Source organism: Telopea speciosissima, chromosome 9, assembly GCF_018873765.1.
Source record: "Telopea speciosissima isolate NSW1024214 ecotype Mountain lineage chromosome 9, Tspe_v1, whole genome shotgun sequence".
Lineage (NCBI taxonomy): Eukaryota > Viridiplantae > Streptophyta > Magnoliopsida > Proteales > Proteaceae > Telopea > Telopea speciosissima.
Window position 1 is genome coordinate 3,140,443 of NC_057924.1, and position 15,810 is coordinate 3,156,252.

Sequence of the window (15,810 nt, forward strand, 5' to 3'; positions counted from 1 at the left end):
CAAATAAACCGATCTCCAGGGTAGTAGATTCGAGTCTTCAACAATGAAAGAAATTCAATCTCCAATAGTAGGATACTCAGTCTCAAGAACAGGGCAGCAGTAGTCTTCATAAAGGCAGCAATAACATGTCAACCAGTCATGCTTATAGAAGCCAATCAATAGAACTAGCAAGGTAAAGCTCAATAGAACCAGTAAGTATAAGATAATAACTCAGCAGGTCCAATAGTAAGTGATGCAGCCAGCCTCATAGGAACTAGAACAAAATAGGTTGATAGTTGGTGAAATCGAGCCATAAGAGTGAGACCTGAATGTTTTTCAAAATAACTCCATGGATGATGCTGAAACGTGGGTCAAATACTCCTCTGATATGTATAAGACTCTCCTAAAAAAATTAGCTTGATAGGACAGCCCAAACCCTAAAATCGATTTTAGTCAGGGTTTTGGAAAACCTTGAAATTGAGATCGATAGAGGGAAAGGGGACTGTAATTACTGATGTAGACTTGCAATAGATGCTAATTAGTACTGCTTGAATGGGACCTCCAATGCGAACAACCAATCTCCAGTTGGTATGAGACTTGATCTTCAAGAGGGAGACCAAAAAGTTGCAGAAAATTAGGGCAGCAGGTAAATAAAAATTCCTCAAACCATGCATTGATGAAGGAGTATGTCACTTTTAATGTTAGAACCACCTCCAAAGCACTTCAGCAACCGCAAACATCCCTCTCCCAAAAATCGATTTGTTTCAGGGTTTTGGAAAACCCTGAAAAGTAGAGATCGATTAGGGTAGGGGTCTTCAAAAACCTTGGAAAGGTGCAATGAGGTCAGGTGGTTCTTGTAATGGAGGAAAGCAACCCACAAAAGTTCAGCTTGAACAGAGAGCTGTAACCCTAGAATCAATTGGAGTCAGGGTTTTGAAAAACCCTGACAATTTGAGATCAATTAGGGTATCAAGGCTGGAAAGGTGAATGATAGCTGGAGAAAAAGAAAAAAAAGGGAAAGAGAACAATGGAATAGGGTAGATAGGTGCTGGAAAAGAAAGCAAAGGGAGCTCCAATGGTGGAAGATCAGCCTTCAATAGTGATAGGAAGCTGATATTCAAGGAATTCTGGAAAAAACTCCAAATCGCAGGTATGCTTCCAGCAGAATTTCAATGGAAAAAAATAGATAGGATGGAGGAGGGCAGCAACTAAATCATTGGTTTAGGTTTTTACCTCATTAGTGCTGCCCCCTCACAAGGATGAGAAGAAGAAAAACCAGTAGAAGGTGAAACCGAGAAAGAGCGAAAGGAGGGAGAAGTCAATTGAAGAGAAGGGTTTTTTCTTTCTTTCTAACCTAGATCAGCTTTGGCTCTGATACCATGTTAGCAGAACCGTGGGTTAGAAAGAGAGAATGAGAGAAAATAATGACTTAATTCATTGATAAATAAGCCCCTCTATGAGGGGAAAGTTACAAAAGGACTGAAATAGACAGAATTACCCCTAACTAGCTGACTCTATAAGAGCAGCAACTTAATCCTAATAACATAAGAATAAATCTACCCCAAAAGGACCAGAATACCCCCATGGTATTCTGGATTACATATTCCAACAATCATGCATAGAGTGCCTATTACATTCTCAAGTCTGGAGTAGGAATCAAGCCAACAAGATGGTAGCAGCAACTCTTTATAAGATATATGTAAAAAATAGTACAAGATAGTCTGTTGAAGATATTCCACTAGTAATTTGGCCCAAAGTCTCTCGTATTACAATGGATTTGTGCGATCTTGATTTTTTAGATAAATAACCAAAAACTCTCTATGACGGCAAAACCAAGCAAACTGTGCGGGGTTTTTTGAATGCTTAAGTGATTGAAGTAGTGATTATACCTTAGTGCCCAGAGCTATGTTTAGGGTACCACTCTGGTGTTCTAGATGCCCATGGAGTGTCTATTTTCAAGGTATAAGCAAGGTTTAAAGTATCGGGTATCATATCGGAAGGGTGATTTTAAGAGACGTAACGTATCGTATGCTACAGTACGCATGGAAATGGTCAAGATACACTTGGAAATATACTTTTGGAGCAAAAACCAATATAAATAAGCAAATATATTAACATGCATCATACATAAACAGTAAAATGGAGAATAACGTATAACTAGACAAGCGCATTAAATTGAAACTGTTATAAAAGATGAGATTTCTTACATTTGTAATAGTCTATTGCCATGAAGAGTGTCGGGGTGGTTCAAACACAAAGATCAAGTTTTTTTTTTTGAAACCTACTTTTTTCTGTGAAATCTCCTTCAATCTTTGATCTCAACTTGTTGATGATGCAAACTAAGTTGTTGTAGCACTCCTTGATTTTTTAAGTGTTGATTAGAAGCCCCAACTCCTAAAGTGTGAAAAAAAACTTGGTTAAATGGAAGATTTGAGATTCAGTACTTAGTTCACCTCTTTTTTCCACCAATATCAACCATATCGGTATGTATCTATCTGTATCAGCCAATACATACCGATACGTATTAATGCACCCACAGTACCCTTTTATTGGATTATCGTTAGTATCGATATGTATCGTATCGGCCCATATCGGCCAATACAATTCAATACAAATCGAGACATAGTATTTTTTTTAAGAAAAGAGACATCGGTATTATCGTATCGAGACCGACCGATCCCAATACGTGTCGGTTACGTCCCTTATCTTTCATACAACTACTACAGTTACAAAACCCTAGAGCCAATAAGGATTTTAAAGGCTATTGCAATTGCTGAAATAAGTCAAGATGACTGAAATTTAACAGAAAATGAGGACTGAACAGCTAGAATAAAAGAAAGCAGAATTAAGGAAGAAATCACCCCAAAAAAAAATCAAGAATCTATTTGAAGATGAAAAGAGAGAGTCAGAAACATCTGGTCAAGTGCTTGATAGGGACGCTTGGACCTTGCGGTTCAATGGAGACCAGCAGGTAAGTCCACAGGATTCATGAGATTTTAAGATTAAAACTAATGGGATACAGAGGGATGTGATTCTGGTTTACAAGGAGTACATGATAATTTAAATTCTGGACAGAATATGCCAGACAGATTGTGTAAGATTAAGAGGTAGGATAAACGAAAAGATCGGAAAGAAGATTGGATTTTAGATGGAACATAAAGCAACAGAAAAGTGGACCGAAATCAGAGTTAGAGAGCAGAGAAATATGAAAGAGAATAAAGGAAGACATTTCTCTCAGCTGTTATTTGTTAGAGAAACTCTGCCACAACGTGATCCATTTGCATATTGTTTAGCTGTTTCTTGTGAGAAAAAGTTGGTGCTTAATCATGATTGACAAAGGGAAATTTAATGCCTTGCTGTGAAGCACTACCTGAAAGCTTCATTTATGCATGATTGTGTTCATCAATTTGTAGATTCTTCATCCACTTTAGGCTTCTATAACTGTATCATCAACTTTCTTAAATGATTGTCATTGATGTCTTTTAATACTATATTTTTTATGGTTAACTTTCTATTGTCTTTGATAGGATCTTCAGAGGATTTGTGAAGAAAATGGTGGGAATCGGGAGAAAGAGCCATTTTTTCTGGCAAAACTTAATGATATAGAGGTATCATGTTGAAGTTCAAAATTCCTTTACCTTATGGTGCTGTAGCGCTATATCATGGCTGGACTGGCATGATCTGATCTGGAAACCAAGACCGAGGCAAAACTGAACCCAACCAGGATTTTGGTCCAATAAGGGTTGTTAGAAGTTTTTTTAGTTATTTGGGGATATTTTTGTAATTGCATTTTATTTTATATTGGAGAGAGAGAGAGAGCTACTTAGGAGTAGTTTCAAGTTTCCTAGTTTTTTATTTTCCTTCTTCATGTTTCCCTTTTTTGGTACAATTTCTTTAATTTATATGATTGTAATCCAATGATTTAGACAATAATTTTGGTCCAATAAGGGTTGATAGAAGTTTTTTAGTTATTTGGGAAAATTTTTGTAATTGCATTTAATTTTATATTGGAGAGAGAGCTACTTAAGAGTTGTTTCAAGTTTTGTAATCCAACGATTTTGACAGAATTGAATTGATTGAAATATGAGTTGATTCTTCACAGTGGTGGAGCTGTAGTGTGACCAGATATAGTGGGGTCTGATGATACCACTGGAACAGGGTGTCGAGGATATGGGGTTAAGAAACTCAAAGGGGAAGCTGGAAGAGTAAAGAGACAATATAAAAAGAAAACAACAAAAACAGAAGAGGGAGTGATCTTTATCCTCTCAGGTTCCTGCTCGGTACAGTTTGTCCGGTTCCTCTCATAGGGGGCGGAAATGATCACCTTACCCCTTGCCCAGGTGGGATCTACCCCCCTCTTATTAGAGGCACCCATTGGTGAGATTATCCAGCAGCACAGGGATAACAAAATGCAAGGCTTGTGAACACAATGGCCCATTATAACATGAATATGCTTGGCCAAAGTGAATGAAGTGGTTATTTCTTTTCAATTTGGTTCTGGTTTCAAAATACAAGCAACCTAATGGTTAACATCAGACATCAATCAACCAATTAATTAATCAGTGCAGTTTGTTTCAATTTTTTTGGTTGGTTCGGGTTCGATTATATAGTTCCAGTTCACAATTGACAACCCTAGGTGTAGGTTTCTTCTAGGACTACAATAATGTGTTTTCTTGTGGGACCTATTATCACATAGCAGAATAGATGAGGATCATGTTTTGTGGGTATATAGGGCCAAGGTACCCTGTTTATATGTCAAGTCTCAATCCAAATAGAATTGATCTCATGGCAAAATAAAGTCTTAAAAAATCACTAAAATTTCTGAAAAATGTTTGAAAAACATATAGGCAATGAAGGAAATATGTCCAATACATGAAATAGTATAAATTTAACACGTCAAAAAATTCTGAATCACTTGCCCACAAATCAACAATGTTGCCATCTCCCAGCATCATAATGTCATAGCATCATTATTCGGGTAATATAACAAAAGTATGAAAAACCAAAGTTCAGAATTATTGCTGTATTTAGCAGAAGGGTCTCATCTGTGAGATGCAGAGTTGTGTGAAATGACAATAGAATCTTGAAGGCCAAAACAACTGTAACACTTCTCCATTAATGGTTCATCACTATGGACTGGTAACCGCGTTCTCTTTGATCCCTTCGAAGATAACCAACACCAACAATAACAGCTACAGCCACTCCAATCAAAATTAATGCCCATTGATACTGCACACACAAATCCAAGCATTATGAAAATGATCAGAACCAATGTCCTATGAATGATGAAGCTTTTGTTAATGGGAGGTATTGTGAACATATTGAAACACAAACTCACATCCTTCCAAACTAGTTGATAAGTCCATATGCATAACCCTTTAAACCATTTTCAGGCTTGTTAGAGCCCAACCTTAGCTAAGTTCATGGTTATCCACCCAGTTCTGAACCCAACATCAGAAAAAGGCCTTCCCAACCAAAAATGTTAGGCTGTGGAAGTGTGTGTGTGTGAGAGAGAGAGAGAGAAGAAAGATGTCCATCATATAAATAAAGTGGAGAAGAAAAAAAGAACCTTACATGAACATAAGTTTTTAATGAAGGCATGAGCTTTGGTGGTGAGTCTGCAACCAATATGTAGAAGAGGCCCATCACACCTGTATGCTTTTGGGTGCTGTTGTAGTTGGACTCCAAAATCAAAGTCTCCTTCTCAAATACCTTAACTGTGCCTGGTTGAGGATAGCAGGAGGACATTCCCACAATGTAACCAGCCTCATTGCCTGGTTCCTGCCCTTCTCCATAAATTGGTAAAGAAGAACATAAAACTCGACCATCCTGACTCCATTTGAGAGAAAAAGTTTTGTTAGTGGGTAGAGATCTTCAGATTACTTATTCAGGAAAAAGAAAGAAAAAATAAACAATTTAATTAATCAATTTATGGAAATTTCATTAGAAATAAAGAAGTGCATTAAAAAGAAAAGGAAAAATTACTAAAAGACAAATTGCAAAATTGATCTACTTAAGACCTTAAGGAACATGAAGTCCTCATTTGGAAAGGGTTTGGTTGCAGCTCTGGACCCATCCAAATAGATCTTTGCAAACATGACTATGAAACAATTAGTTCCAAAAAACAAATTTGGCCACTTCAAGAGTGCAGAATTTTACCTATAGAGGAGGACTGCAATATCATTTTAGTCTATTTTAGACCTGCAAGTCTAAAACCACATATACCTCGCCTCAATAGTCCAGCCAGGTGCAAGCCTATTTTCAAAAAGAAGACTGCTGCAACCAATTGCCACATGAGCAAGCAGCTTATGAATCAACATCACAGTCATGAACCAACTTGGTATCATAAAAATGAATGGTAACTCATCAACAGGTGGGATGGGGCATCAACACATATAGTGGACACTTTTCACTTGTGTTATTGGTAATTCTGAATTTAAATGTCCAGTTTTCAATCTTCTCTCTTTCCCTTACTTTCAGTGTTGATAGGGTCTGAAGTTGGTTTTGCCAGATTTTTTTGTAGGTTTTTGAGGATAAGTTTGATCTCATGAGAAAGATGAGAGAAAGAGAATCCCCAATCTTTCCAACCCCTTTTTCTTTTTTCCAGGCTTAGTGAGTATTGAGGAACTCCGATTATCCCTCATCAATATAGGCAATCTACCAAATTGCCTAGTAAAGATTTACATCATAATCATACTTAAGGGAAAAAATGCAAGCAATAATTCAGTAGTTTAAGCTCATCTAGCAGTCTAGAAATATATATATATAAACAAAAAAAAGGAAGGAGAAAGAAGAAGTGATCATCTGCAGCAAAGTAAAGGAGAAAAAGATAAAGACAAACAATAGAAAATAGTCTCTGATTACAGAAATAAAAGTAAAATCCTATCATCACCTCTCCATATAGAGTCGAACCAACTCCCCCGGAGTGTTGGTGGGCAACACCATAAATAATCTCACCCCCACCGGGGATGACAATTTTCGATTTCTTGGTATCTACGCACCTACTATTTCCCAAATCATTGCCACCACAAGACTCAACATCATACTCTATCTGCACAAACCATCCAAAACATCAATTAATGTTCAAGGAAAAATGAAAAGACAAGTAATAAAAACGATGGAAGGCTTATCCATTATATCGAATGCTGCTCCAAAAAAGCTTGCCTATGTCAAATGGGACTCCCCCAACAGTTGTGAGGATTCGAAGGATATTGATGGTAGATACAGTAGAGACACTTCTCTTTTCATTAGTATTTTGTTTCCTGGAATGTATGAAAACATTGGAGTTTTCATTGTAGAGTTAACCTATAGACATCTATTTTTTTTCCCTTTTTTTTTTTTTTTTTTTTGGGGGGGGGGGGGGGTGGTGTGGGGATGCAATAGCAGTAAGGTTTTGCAGAGAAAAATAAGCCAACATTCTATTAAACTCTTACCACTTGGTATCAGATACCAGTGCAACACAGCTACTTGGGATATCCACATCACTTACAAATGAACGGTTCTTTTGCTGTTAGATTTCCAAACCATAGATCACATTTGAACACAAAGAAGAAGTATCCAAACTAGCAACAGAGTTATAGGATCAAATAAAAACTAATGACTAGAACTTCTCATATATACTGGTCCAATCTTTCAAAAATGCCATCAGTAACCTCTCCAGTCTCATGAAAATAAATCCTACAGATACAGACAACACCACATACCTGACAACCATGGAATGCACCGAGTCTTTTTGGATCAACTGCCCTTGTCCCTGTATCAGTAACATCAAATATATAAACCTTAACAGGCACAATAGTGTCTTCCCAGTCAACCCATTTTACAGTATATCTCAAGTAGAGGCTTCTCTTAATATTCTCAAAACCTTCTTGCAGCTTGCACTGTGTTTGATCATAACAACAAAATAGGCCTCCAGTATACCCTGGACGCAAAGGCCGGCCAGACTTATCCCTTGTGATATTGTAGAGGTCACACCTGCATTCTGTGCATCCCAACCGGTCCACCACACCTCGTGTATCAATTGCATGAATGTTGAGCATCCATCTCTCCTCAAAGCCATTAGGAATTTCCACTGTATTCCCAGCTTCTATACCATAAGGATCTGGAACATAAACCTTTGTTTTGCGTGTTTCAGATCCAATACCAAACTCCTGCCCCAGAACCCTCCCCTGACATACTCCAGCATTTCTCACTGCAAAATTCTTTGAAAAGTGGAGCTCTTGATCACCATTACCCTCAGGGACTTTCACACCCTTGGGAGCATTATATCTTTGTACAACCCAGTGGTGGAGATAAGTTTCATGAAGAGGCACAGAATTTCCCAACTCATCAACCACTTCACCATTAAATTCCTTAATTGCAATATGACCTCTTGGAAAGTCAATATTATAGTAGATTTTATCCTCCACTTGTCCTGGTCCAAGCACAAACTTTGGAGATAGGAAGACAGCAGTTTTCACCACATTTTCATTAGCTTGAACCGTTAAAGCCAAGAGAAATATTGCCAGTGAAAGCAGCCACCATTGAGAACAACAATATGACATTTTTTCTGTGAAGTCAAAGATCAGTTAAAGTATACATTCTACTAAACACAAAGATAATTCATAATTGACTCAAACAACAAAACTAAAACACACAAATTTTCTTCTACAAACATTTATATTAACCCAAAGCAGGTGGTACAGCAAGAACTTGAACAAATGATACACCACCCATCCCCCTTCCAATACAAACATGATAAAGAGGAAAAGACAAAAAGCACAGCATAAAGTTGAAACAGAGTGGACAGGGGAGGAAAAGAAAGTAGAAACCCGATTGTCTTATCGATCAAACATTCAAAAGGGTTTGACACTTCTGCTATTGATTGACAATAATAATAACAATAACTAAGAAAAATGGAAGGAGAGGTGAAAGAAGATACCTTGCTGCGGCTGAGCTCCAAAATTTCGAAAGAACTAAGCAGATTGTAGATAAAGGCCCTTCCCTGTAGTTTAAACTCGACCAAAATTTCACCATTTATGAATCTGGTTACAACCCATAAGAAGAGGTCAATTTACATTACCTTGCCCAGTAAGGAATTGAAAGTCAATTTGGAGAGATGGGATGACTTCATGGATGACGTTCCATGGAGATTGATTTTGAGTTTGATTATGTAAATTTTTATATTGGCAACTACGAAGAAGCTGTCAATGCCATTGGGAGAGAGGAGAGTATCCAATCCTACACCTCTTCCTCCCTCCCCCATCCCACCTTCTGTATTCTGTAGACCAAAACATATTAAAATCATCGTTCTGGTTTGGATTACTGGGTAGGACAGAAGAACTCGCCGGAGAGATTATTCTGATTTCCCTATTGAGATTTGAAAAACATGGAATAGGGAAATGGATCAGGATGATTCAGGACACAGCATCACATATGGGAGATACCCAATTCCCTGCAATCTGCATAGCTGCATGTGTTTCAGGCCTTTTTGGGTTTGGCGTGCACTTGACATATTAATGTTGGACTTAATTCCGCTGACCCAAACTATTATCCCACCTCCAAGTTAATCTCCTTCTGACAATGGCCTAATGGGTATTCAATTTAAGCTCTCTGTCTGCAAGTAAAAGTTTTTTTTTAAAAAGAAAAAAAAGAAAAAAAAAGAAAAAATGGAAGATAGTAAAATAGGTTTTTTTTTAACTCAAACAATAGACCTCGTATAAGTAGGAGAAAAGAACCAGATGAGGCAGCCCCATGCAATTCAAGGAAGAAGACAAGGAGAATTAGATGTCTACTTTGTGGAGGTACTGATCATAACAAGAGGACTTGCAAGTATAAAGACAAGAGACCATCTACTTCTCGCAGTGCTCCTAACGTATGGCATGATAACATACTCAATGTCATATTTAGTTTTGCATGATAAAACTATGTACAATCTAATGTTTTTGTTCTTACCTGTTTTTAGAGAAAGAGAAACAGTAGGGATGATGATGCTACATCTTCACAGAGGGTAACCAGGTCCTCATAGCAATCTACTACAACTTCTGTTGGGTGTGCACAAGATAGGGTGAAGGGAAAAATGGTTGCGAAGTCTACAAAGGTTATAGCATTTAGAAGAGCAAACCCACGACAATAATGGTATGAGTTAAATTACTAGTTATCAATGGGGTGTAAAACTTGATTAACTTGATTTGTTTAAAATAAACATTTAACATTTACTTAAGTATGGTTGGTCACTTAGAATTTGTTTCATGACTTGTAGATATGGTGAGGTGATATTGAGCTGAGAAGCCAACTTCAATGGGATGCTGTAACTATGTCTTTCGGATGCTGTAACTTCAATGTTAGAAATAAGGAAGATATGGTCATAGGTTGATTGTAACATTTTTAACTACAATGGTTGTTTGTAACATTTTTAAGTACATTGGGTGTTTGATTCAGTACAATGGTTGTTTGTAATATTTTTAAGTACAATGAGTGTTTAATTAAGTACATTGTTTGAAAGATTTTTTATCAAGTACAATGTTTGAATGAGATTTGATTAAGTACAATGGGTGTTTGATTAAGTATAATGTTTGAACGGGTTATGTCAAAGCATTTAGAATGTTTGAATAAGATTTGATTTCAAACAATGGTTGTTGAAGGATGAAGTACAATGATTGAATGGTTGTTGAATGAGCAACTTTCTATCATATTCTTTACAATGATCTGGTATGCTGGATAGCCATCCGATATACAGGATCACCATCCAGTGCACGCTGGATAGCCACTGTGGTCTATTTTCCTGAGACCAACATGGATCCGGAATGCCATTTTGGAATCCGGTATGCCGGATTAGCCAATTTCAGCGGAAAAAAAGTCAGTTCTTTAAAGAGGCTATTTTGGGGGTCTCAAATTTAATTAGTCACATATCATTAAAGTCAAGAAAACATATCATATAATCAAATATGCAAATACAAGTATTAAGTTTCAAAATAAACACATTCATTCCGATCATTACATTTATTCCATGATGCCCATATACTTCTCCCTCTTTGTCATTGTCAAAAAGAGGGTAGAGACAATTCAAGGATTTGGGTCCAAAGGTGGAATAGGTGGAATTGAGCTGGAATCACCGGGGAAAGGTGGTCTAAGTCCTTAAGGAATGATCCCTTGAGGTGTGGCTCCCGGTATATCTAAAGATAAATGACTAAGATTGAAAGAAAGTTACTGAATGGAATTAAGAATTTTATCTTGGCGAGTGTTGCGGAAGTCAAAGCCGGTCTTCACTTTGTTGCGAAGAGTGGTCACATCGTCTTGAATTCTTTGTTGGCCAAATTCATGTTCCATGATCCGATTGTTGGCTTCGTCCATGTACTCATCAATGCTAGAAACCCATCCTTGTAGAGATGCTGGTATCCCTTCTTGTGCTTGACGAGGAGGAGGCACATCATCATTCAAGTTCTCTTCATCCTCCACAAAGACATCAACAGGAGGGGGAATAGCAATGGTGTGAAAACTATTGCGGGTGATGTGTTGAAAAGACAAAGTAGATGCCTCCTCAAGTTCAAGGTCGATATCAAAAGCCCGAAATAGGCAAATGAGAAGCCGGCCATAGGGTAAATTAGTGTGCTTGTCAGGATGAGCACACGATTCCATGTACCTCATAATGAAGTATGAAAGACAAGTAAATGTATTGGTATAGACACAATAGGTGAGATAAGCTTGTGGTGTGAGACACTTACTTCTATCACCTCCGCTTGGGATAAAATTGTGTTGAATGATGTAAGAGATGACATGATGAATGAGCCGAAGTCGTCCGGTGATAACGGTTGCCGTATTAAGATCGAATTTCTTGAGGATGGAGGAATAGACTTCTTCGTGATTTATGAAATCTCCAAAGTTGGTGTTCTTCGGAGTCCAAAAAATACATGGTCCATCACTTGAAATTTTAAGAATTGTGGCAAAATCTTCAATGGAAAGCTCTATGTGAGTGCTTTTCACATAAGAGTGGAGTTTCAAGCTTCGTTCCGCCCCGCTAAAATAGAGATTAGAATAGAAGTATTTGACTAGATAGGGGTAGCAAGGGTCCAAAATGTTGAGGAGAGGTTCCCAACCGATGTCCTTGAACCTTTTTTCAAGCCGAATGCTATTGAAAGAGAATACATCAACCTCATGTCCTTCTATTTTTCGGGCAAGGTAGAGAGGCCACTTTTAACAGCATTCCGGAGATCTAAAAATGCGGTCTTCTCCTTCGGCATATGGTTGTCTTAAGGAGCCTCATTTTCCTCCGATTCTTCTTCTTTTGGGTTGCCTTTCAGTCATAGCCTCCTTGCCTCTTCTACTCATGGTGAGGGAGAAGGTTGAAAGAGAGAAAAGATAGAGAACAGAGAGAAATTGCTTAACAAAGTGTAATTAGAGTTTAGAGCAATAGTGGAGTGAATAGTGATTAGCAAAATGACAAAGAGAGGAGTTTATATAGGCTTAATTAGGTGTCCAACAGCTATAAAATGGTCAAAAAAATTCTATCCGGTATACCGTTTGGTAATCCGGTATGTCGGTTTACCAAAGTTTCTTATCATGATCCAATCAACAGTCATGTTATAATGGTCATATAATGATCTGATATACCGGATATACCGTTTCAGGGTCAAACTAGGCCAAAAGTGATCCGGTATACTGGAAAGCTACTGTGGTCTATTTTCCTAAGACCATCACGGATCCGGTATGCCATTTGGGAATACGGTATGCCGGATTAGCCAATTTCTGCTGAAAAGAGCCAGTTCCTTAAAGGGGCTATTTTGGGGGGTCTCAAATTTAATTGGTTACAATTTTAGGGTTTCCATAAAACCAATTGAATTGGTACTCTGATTGTCACAAGCAAAAAAAATAAATTTTGATTGAGTTTCTTCTTATCAATCTGTTTTATCCTATTAGAATGTAGATGTAAGATCAGAGGTTTCTAAATTTTATTTAAATTGTAATTTATAAAGTGTATAAATGTAAAACCTGTGTAACGAAATTGCTATATTGAACATACACCATTGATGTTTAATTCTATCCATATTCTTATAACAGACAACAATTCACAAGATACTACTTCACTACAATATTCAACCATAATTAACATCCATCATTACAACCCAAAACTAAAACACATCCATGATTACAATTCAAGACTAACCAAGATGGACTTCAACAAAATGACTTTGAAGTTTCCAAACTTAAAATACTACATTCCAAATACAGTACAATACAATCACAACTATTACTACTTGAATTTTTATCTTCATTATTGCTACAGTCTTCTCCACAGTATTCAATCTAATATTCAGACTACCGATCTCTTCACTTCTCTGTTGCTTTATTTCACCCTCATTATTTGGTGCATCACTGGCATGCACAGATTGACTTGTTTCACCAAGGGTATTGCCCATTTGAAGAATCTGCAACCACCATTGTCTCTGTTAAAACAAATATAATACAGCCCATCTGAGTTGTCCATTGACTCTGAAATCCTCATAGCAAATCTCCTTCGACAATAACATTCCAAGTTTTGGAACCTCACCCACCTTGCACAGCCAGTATTCACACTCCCAGATGAGATCTTACCTGCAAACATTCCAGGAGAACAAGCCATTATCATCAAGCCTTTGTCTCATGCTCATTTGGTCAATAAAATTTGATCTAAACAAACTGAAAAACCATGAAAAATTGGGTCATAGGCTTCACCAGAAATTGGGTGATAACCCAAATAGGGTACTGAAAATAGGTCATAGGCTTCATCGGAAATCACCCAAATTTCTTGGATGCAAAGAGTTCTCTAAAATTAGGTCAAAGGCTTCACGGAAATTGTAGGGGAAACTAAGGGATAACAAAATTAGGCATTGTGAGCATGCACTTTCGGTGAAGCAAGACATTGTGATGTTATGCCCTAATCAAAGAGAGCAAATAAAGAGAAGAAGACATGAATGTATGACCTTAACTTCGCTGAAAATTGCAATGTGCCCTGAGACGATGGAGATAGTGAAACCAGAGAGTCGAATGAGAAGAGGGGATGGGTGTTGCAGCGCCGGCGATGAAGTTCTTCTTCCTCCGGTTTGCTGCAACTGGTGAAGTGAAGAGGAAGTGAAGAGGAAGGGTCCCCTTTGAAGATTTGTTTTATTTCGTTTTGACAAAAGGGTATTTTGATCCTTAAAAATTCGTGACAATGGCACGCTCTCATGACTAACCCCCTCCGTTACGGGTCTGTAATGGTGGGGGCCAGTTAGTTATTAGTATGCAACAGGGGAGGGTAGCAGTTGTTTGAAAGTTTTTGGGGGGGATAATAATAAATATCAAAGATTTTGGAGTGGTAATTATAAAAAACCCTTAACTCTCACCCCATATTGTATGAAATGGAAAATGCCCTTATGTAATCCAATCAAAGTGTCAGATTTCTTGACTGAAGTATTCACCAGGGTGAAGATAAACAAAGAGTGTACAATTTTCAACTTTGGAGTTAATCCCCTTAATTTTCTAATGGGAATAGGTTCTCTGAGCTATCGGGGTACCGTGCGCTAGCACCTTTGTGTCAATCTCTTTCCTTCTCACATGAAATGACCGTGCTGCCCTTCTATGTATGATACCGTTCTATTACATCTCATTGGTGTGCTCCTCTATGCCACTTGCTCAGACTCAAAATCTCTCTCCATTTTTTGGACAGCTCCATTTCTCCAAGTTCCTCTAATAGAGGGGGCAGAAATGACCACCCTACCTTTGCCCGAACACATTGCTCGAGTGAAGTCCACCCCCCTCTATTAGAGGAACTCTGGAAAATGGAGCGAACAGAAAAAGGAGCAAATAAAAACACGTGATGTTGGGGCTGAGGCGCACCACTGGTCATTATTCTTAAGATTGTATTCATCCCTTACGATACAAAGGAGAATCGTTGTCTCCTCCAATTCACTATCTGCTCCAATTCCTCATTAAGAGCAAAAATGACCACCCTACCCCCTGCCCGAACACACTGCCTAAGGTGGGGTAGGATAGTCATTTCCACTCCTATGTGAGGAATTAGAAAAAATTGGAGCGAACAACGAATTGTAGGTGATAATTATTTGTATAAACGGTCCTTCTACTTCAATTCCCAAGATGAAACAGCCCCCAAGAAGACCCCTCAAATTTTGTTGGCACTGAATGATTGCGCCTCCTTAATAGTCCCAAGGATGTGCTCAATAACATTAGTAAAACTCCTTCGAAAGAAAGGAAAAATAGAGCTTAGGAGCATAAGAAAGCAAGAGAGATGTTCAAAAGATGTTTCCAACAGCCAAATTCATCCCTAAATATACAGAAATGTGTCCCTTTGGACATTCACATACCTATCCAAAACAACCCAAGGGAGGTGATTCACATTTCTCACCATTAAATTTTACAAAACTTGACTAAACTCGGTCGACCACCTAGGCACAAGCCGGTCGATCGGGAACCTAAAACGGTCATACAATGGATAAATCACCTAACAACCATTGTTACGAAAAACATTGACCGGCATAATCAACACATCCCGTTCAACCACCCATCCAGATTCCAGGCCGATCAACCAGGAGACTGAAAAAATGAATGTGAAAGAAAGACATCATGCACTAAAGGGGGATTAGAAAACATTCATTCAATACAAAAGGTATTTTGAATCCTAAATTCATTTTAAACTCCTACAAAATACAACTCTCATTAATGCAGCATTGTATGGGGGAGGAGCTCAACCCAGTTTGCTTTAATATTGAAAGATGTGAAAGACATCCCAACAGGCGATTCCAAGCAGCAATCATGTATACCATACTACCGAAGAATCAAATCACTCAAAATAAAAGTGAAATCTGAACTGCAAAGACA

The 15,810-nt window shown here is 37.9% G+C and overlaps 2 protein-coding genes across 2 annotated transcripts in view; one reads left to right on the plus strand and one right to left on the minus strand.

The window, feature by feature from the left end:
- LOC122640027 (probable inactive ATP-dependent zinc metalloprotease FTSHI 5, chloroplastic) overlaps positions 1–3,603 on the plus strand; it is a 74,782-nt gene extending 71,179 nt beyond the window's left edge. Inside the window, exon 18 of the mRNA XM_043833122.1 lies at positions 3,507–3,603. Within this exon, the coding sequence (XP_043689057.1) occupies positions 3,507–3,599 (93 nt within the window). The 3' untranslated portion in view covers positions 3,600–3,603. The remainder of the gene's footprint in view (positions 1–3,506) is intronic.
- A 1,323-nt stretch (positions 3,604–4,926) lies between these two features.
- Positions 4,927–8,947, minus strand: LOC122640846. The gene is made up of 6 exons (XM_043834105.1): positions 8,910–8,947; positions 7,726–8,530; positions 7,683–7,692; positions 6,872–7,030; positions 5,554–5,808; positions 4,927–5,208 (listed from the first exon to the last, which is right to left on the minus strand). The coding sequence occupies exons 2-6, from the start codon at positions 8,520–8,522 to the stop codon at positions 5,095–5,097; spliced, it is 1,335 nt and encodes a 444-aa protein (XP_043690040.1). The 5' UTR covers positions 8,523–8,530; positions 8,910–8,947; the 3' UTR covers positions 4,927–5,094.
- Between the last annotated feature and the right edge of the window lie 6,863 nt (positions 8,948–15,810).

What these genes read in the sequence shown, in the direction of transcription:
- LOC122640846 (XM_043834105.1), bottom strand. Translation starts at nt 8,522, where the DNA reads ATGTCATATTGTTGTTCTCAATGGTGGCTGCTTTCACTGGCAATATTT. An exon ending in GTTCGACTCTATATGGAGAG is followed by an intron (nt 5,809 to 6,871) that starts GTGATGATAGGA and finishes AAATGGAGTCAG; the next exon opens with GATGGTCGAGTTTTATGTTC. An exon ending in CATTAAAAACTTATGTTCAT is followed by an intron (nt 5,209 to 5,553) that starts GTAAGGTTCTTT and finishes TTGTGTGTGCAG; the next exon opens with TATCAATGGGCATTAATTTT.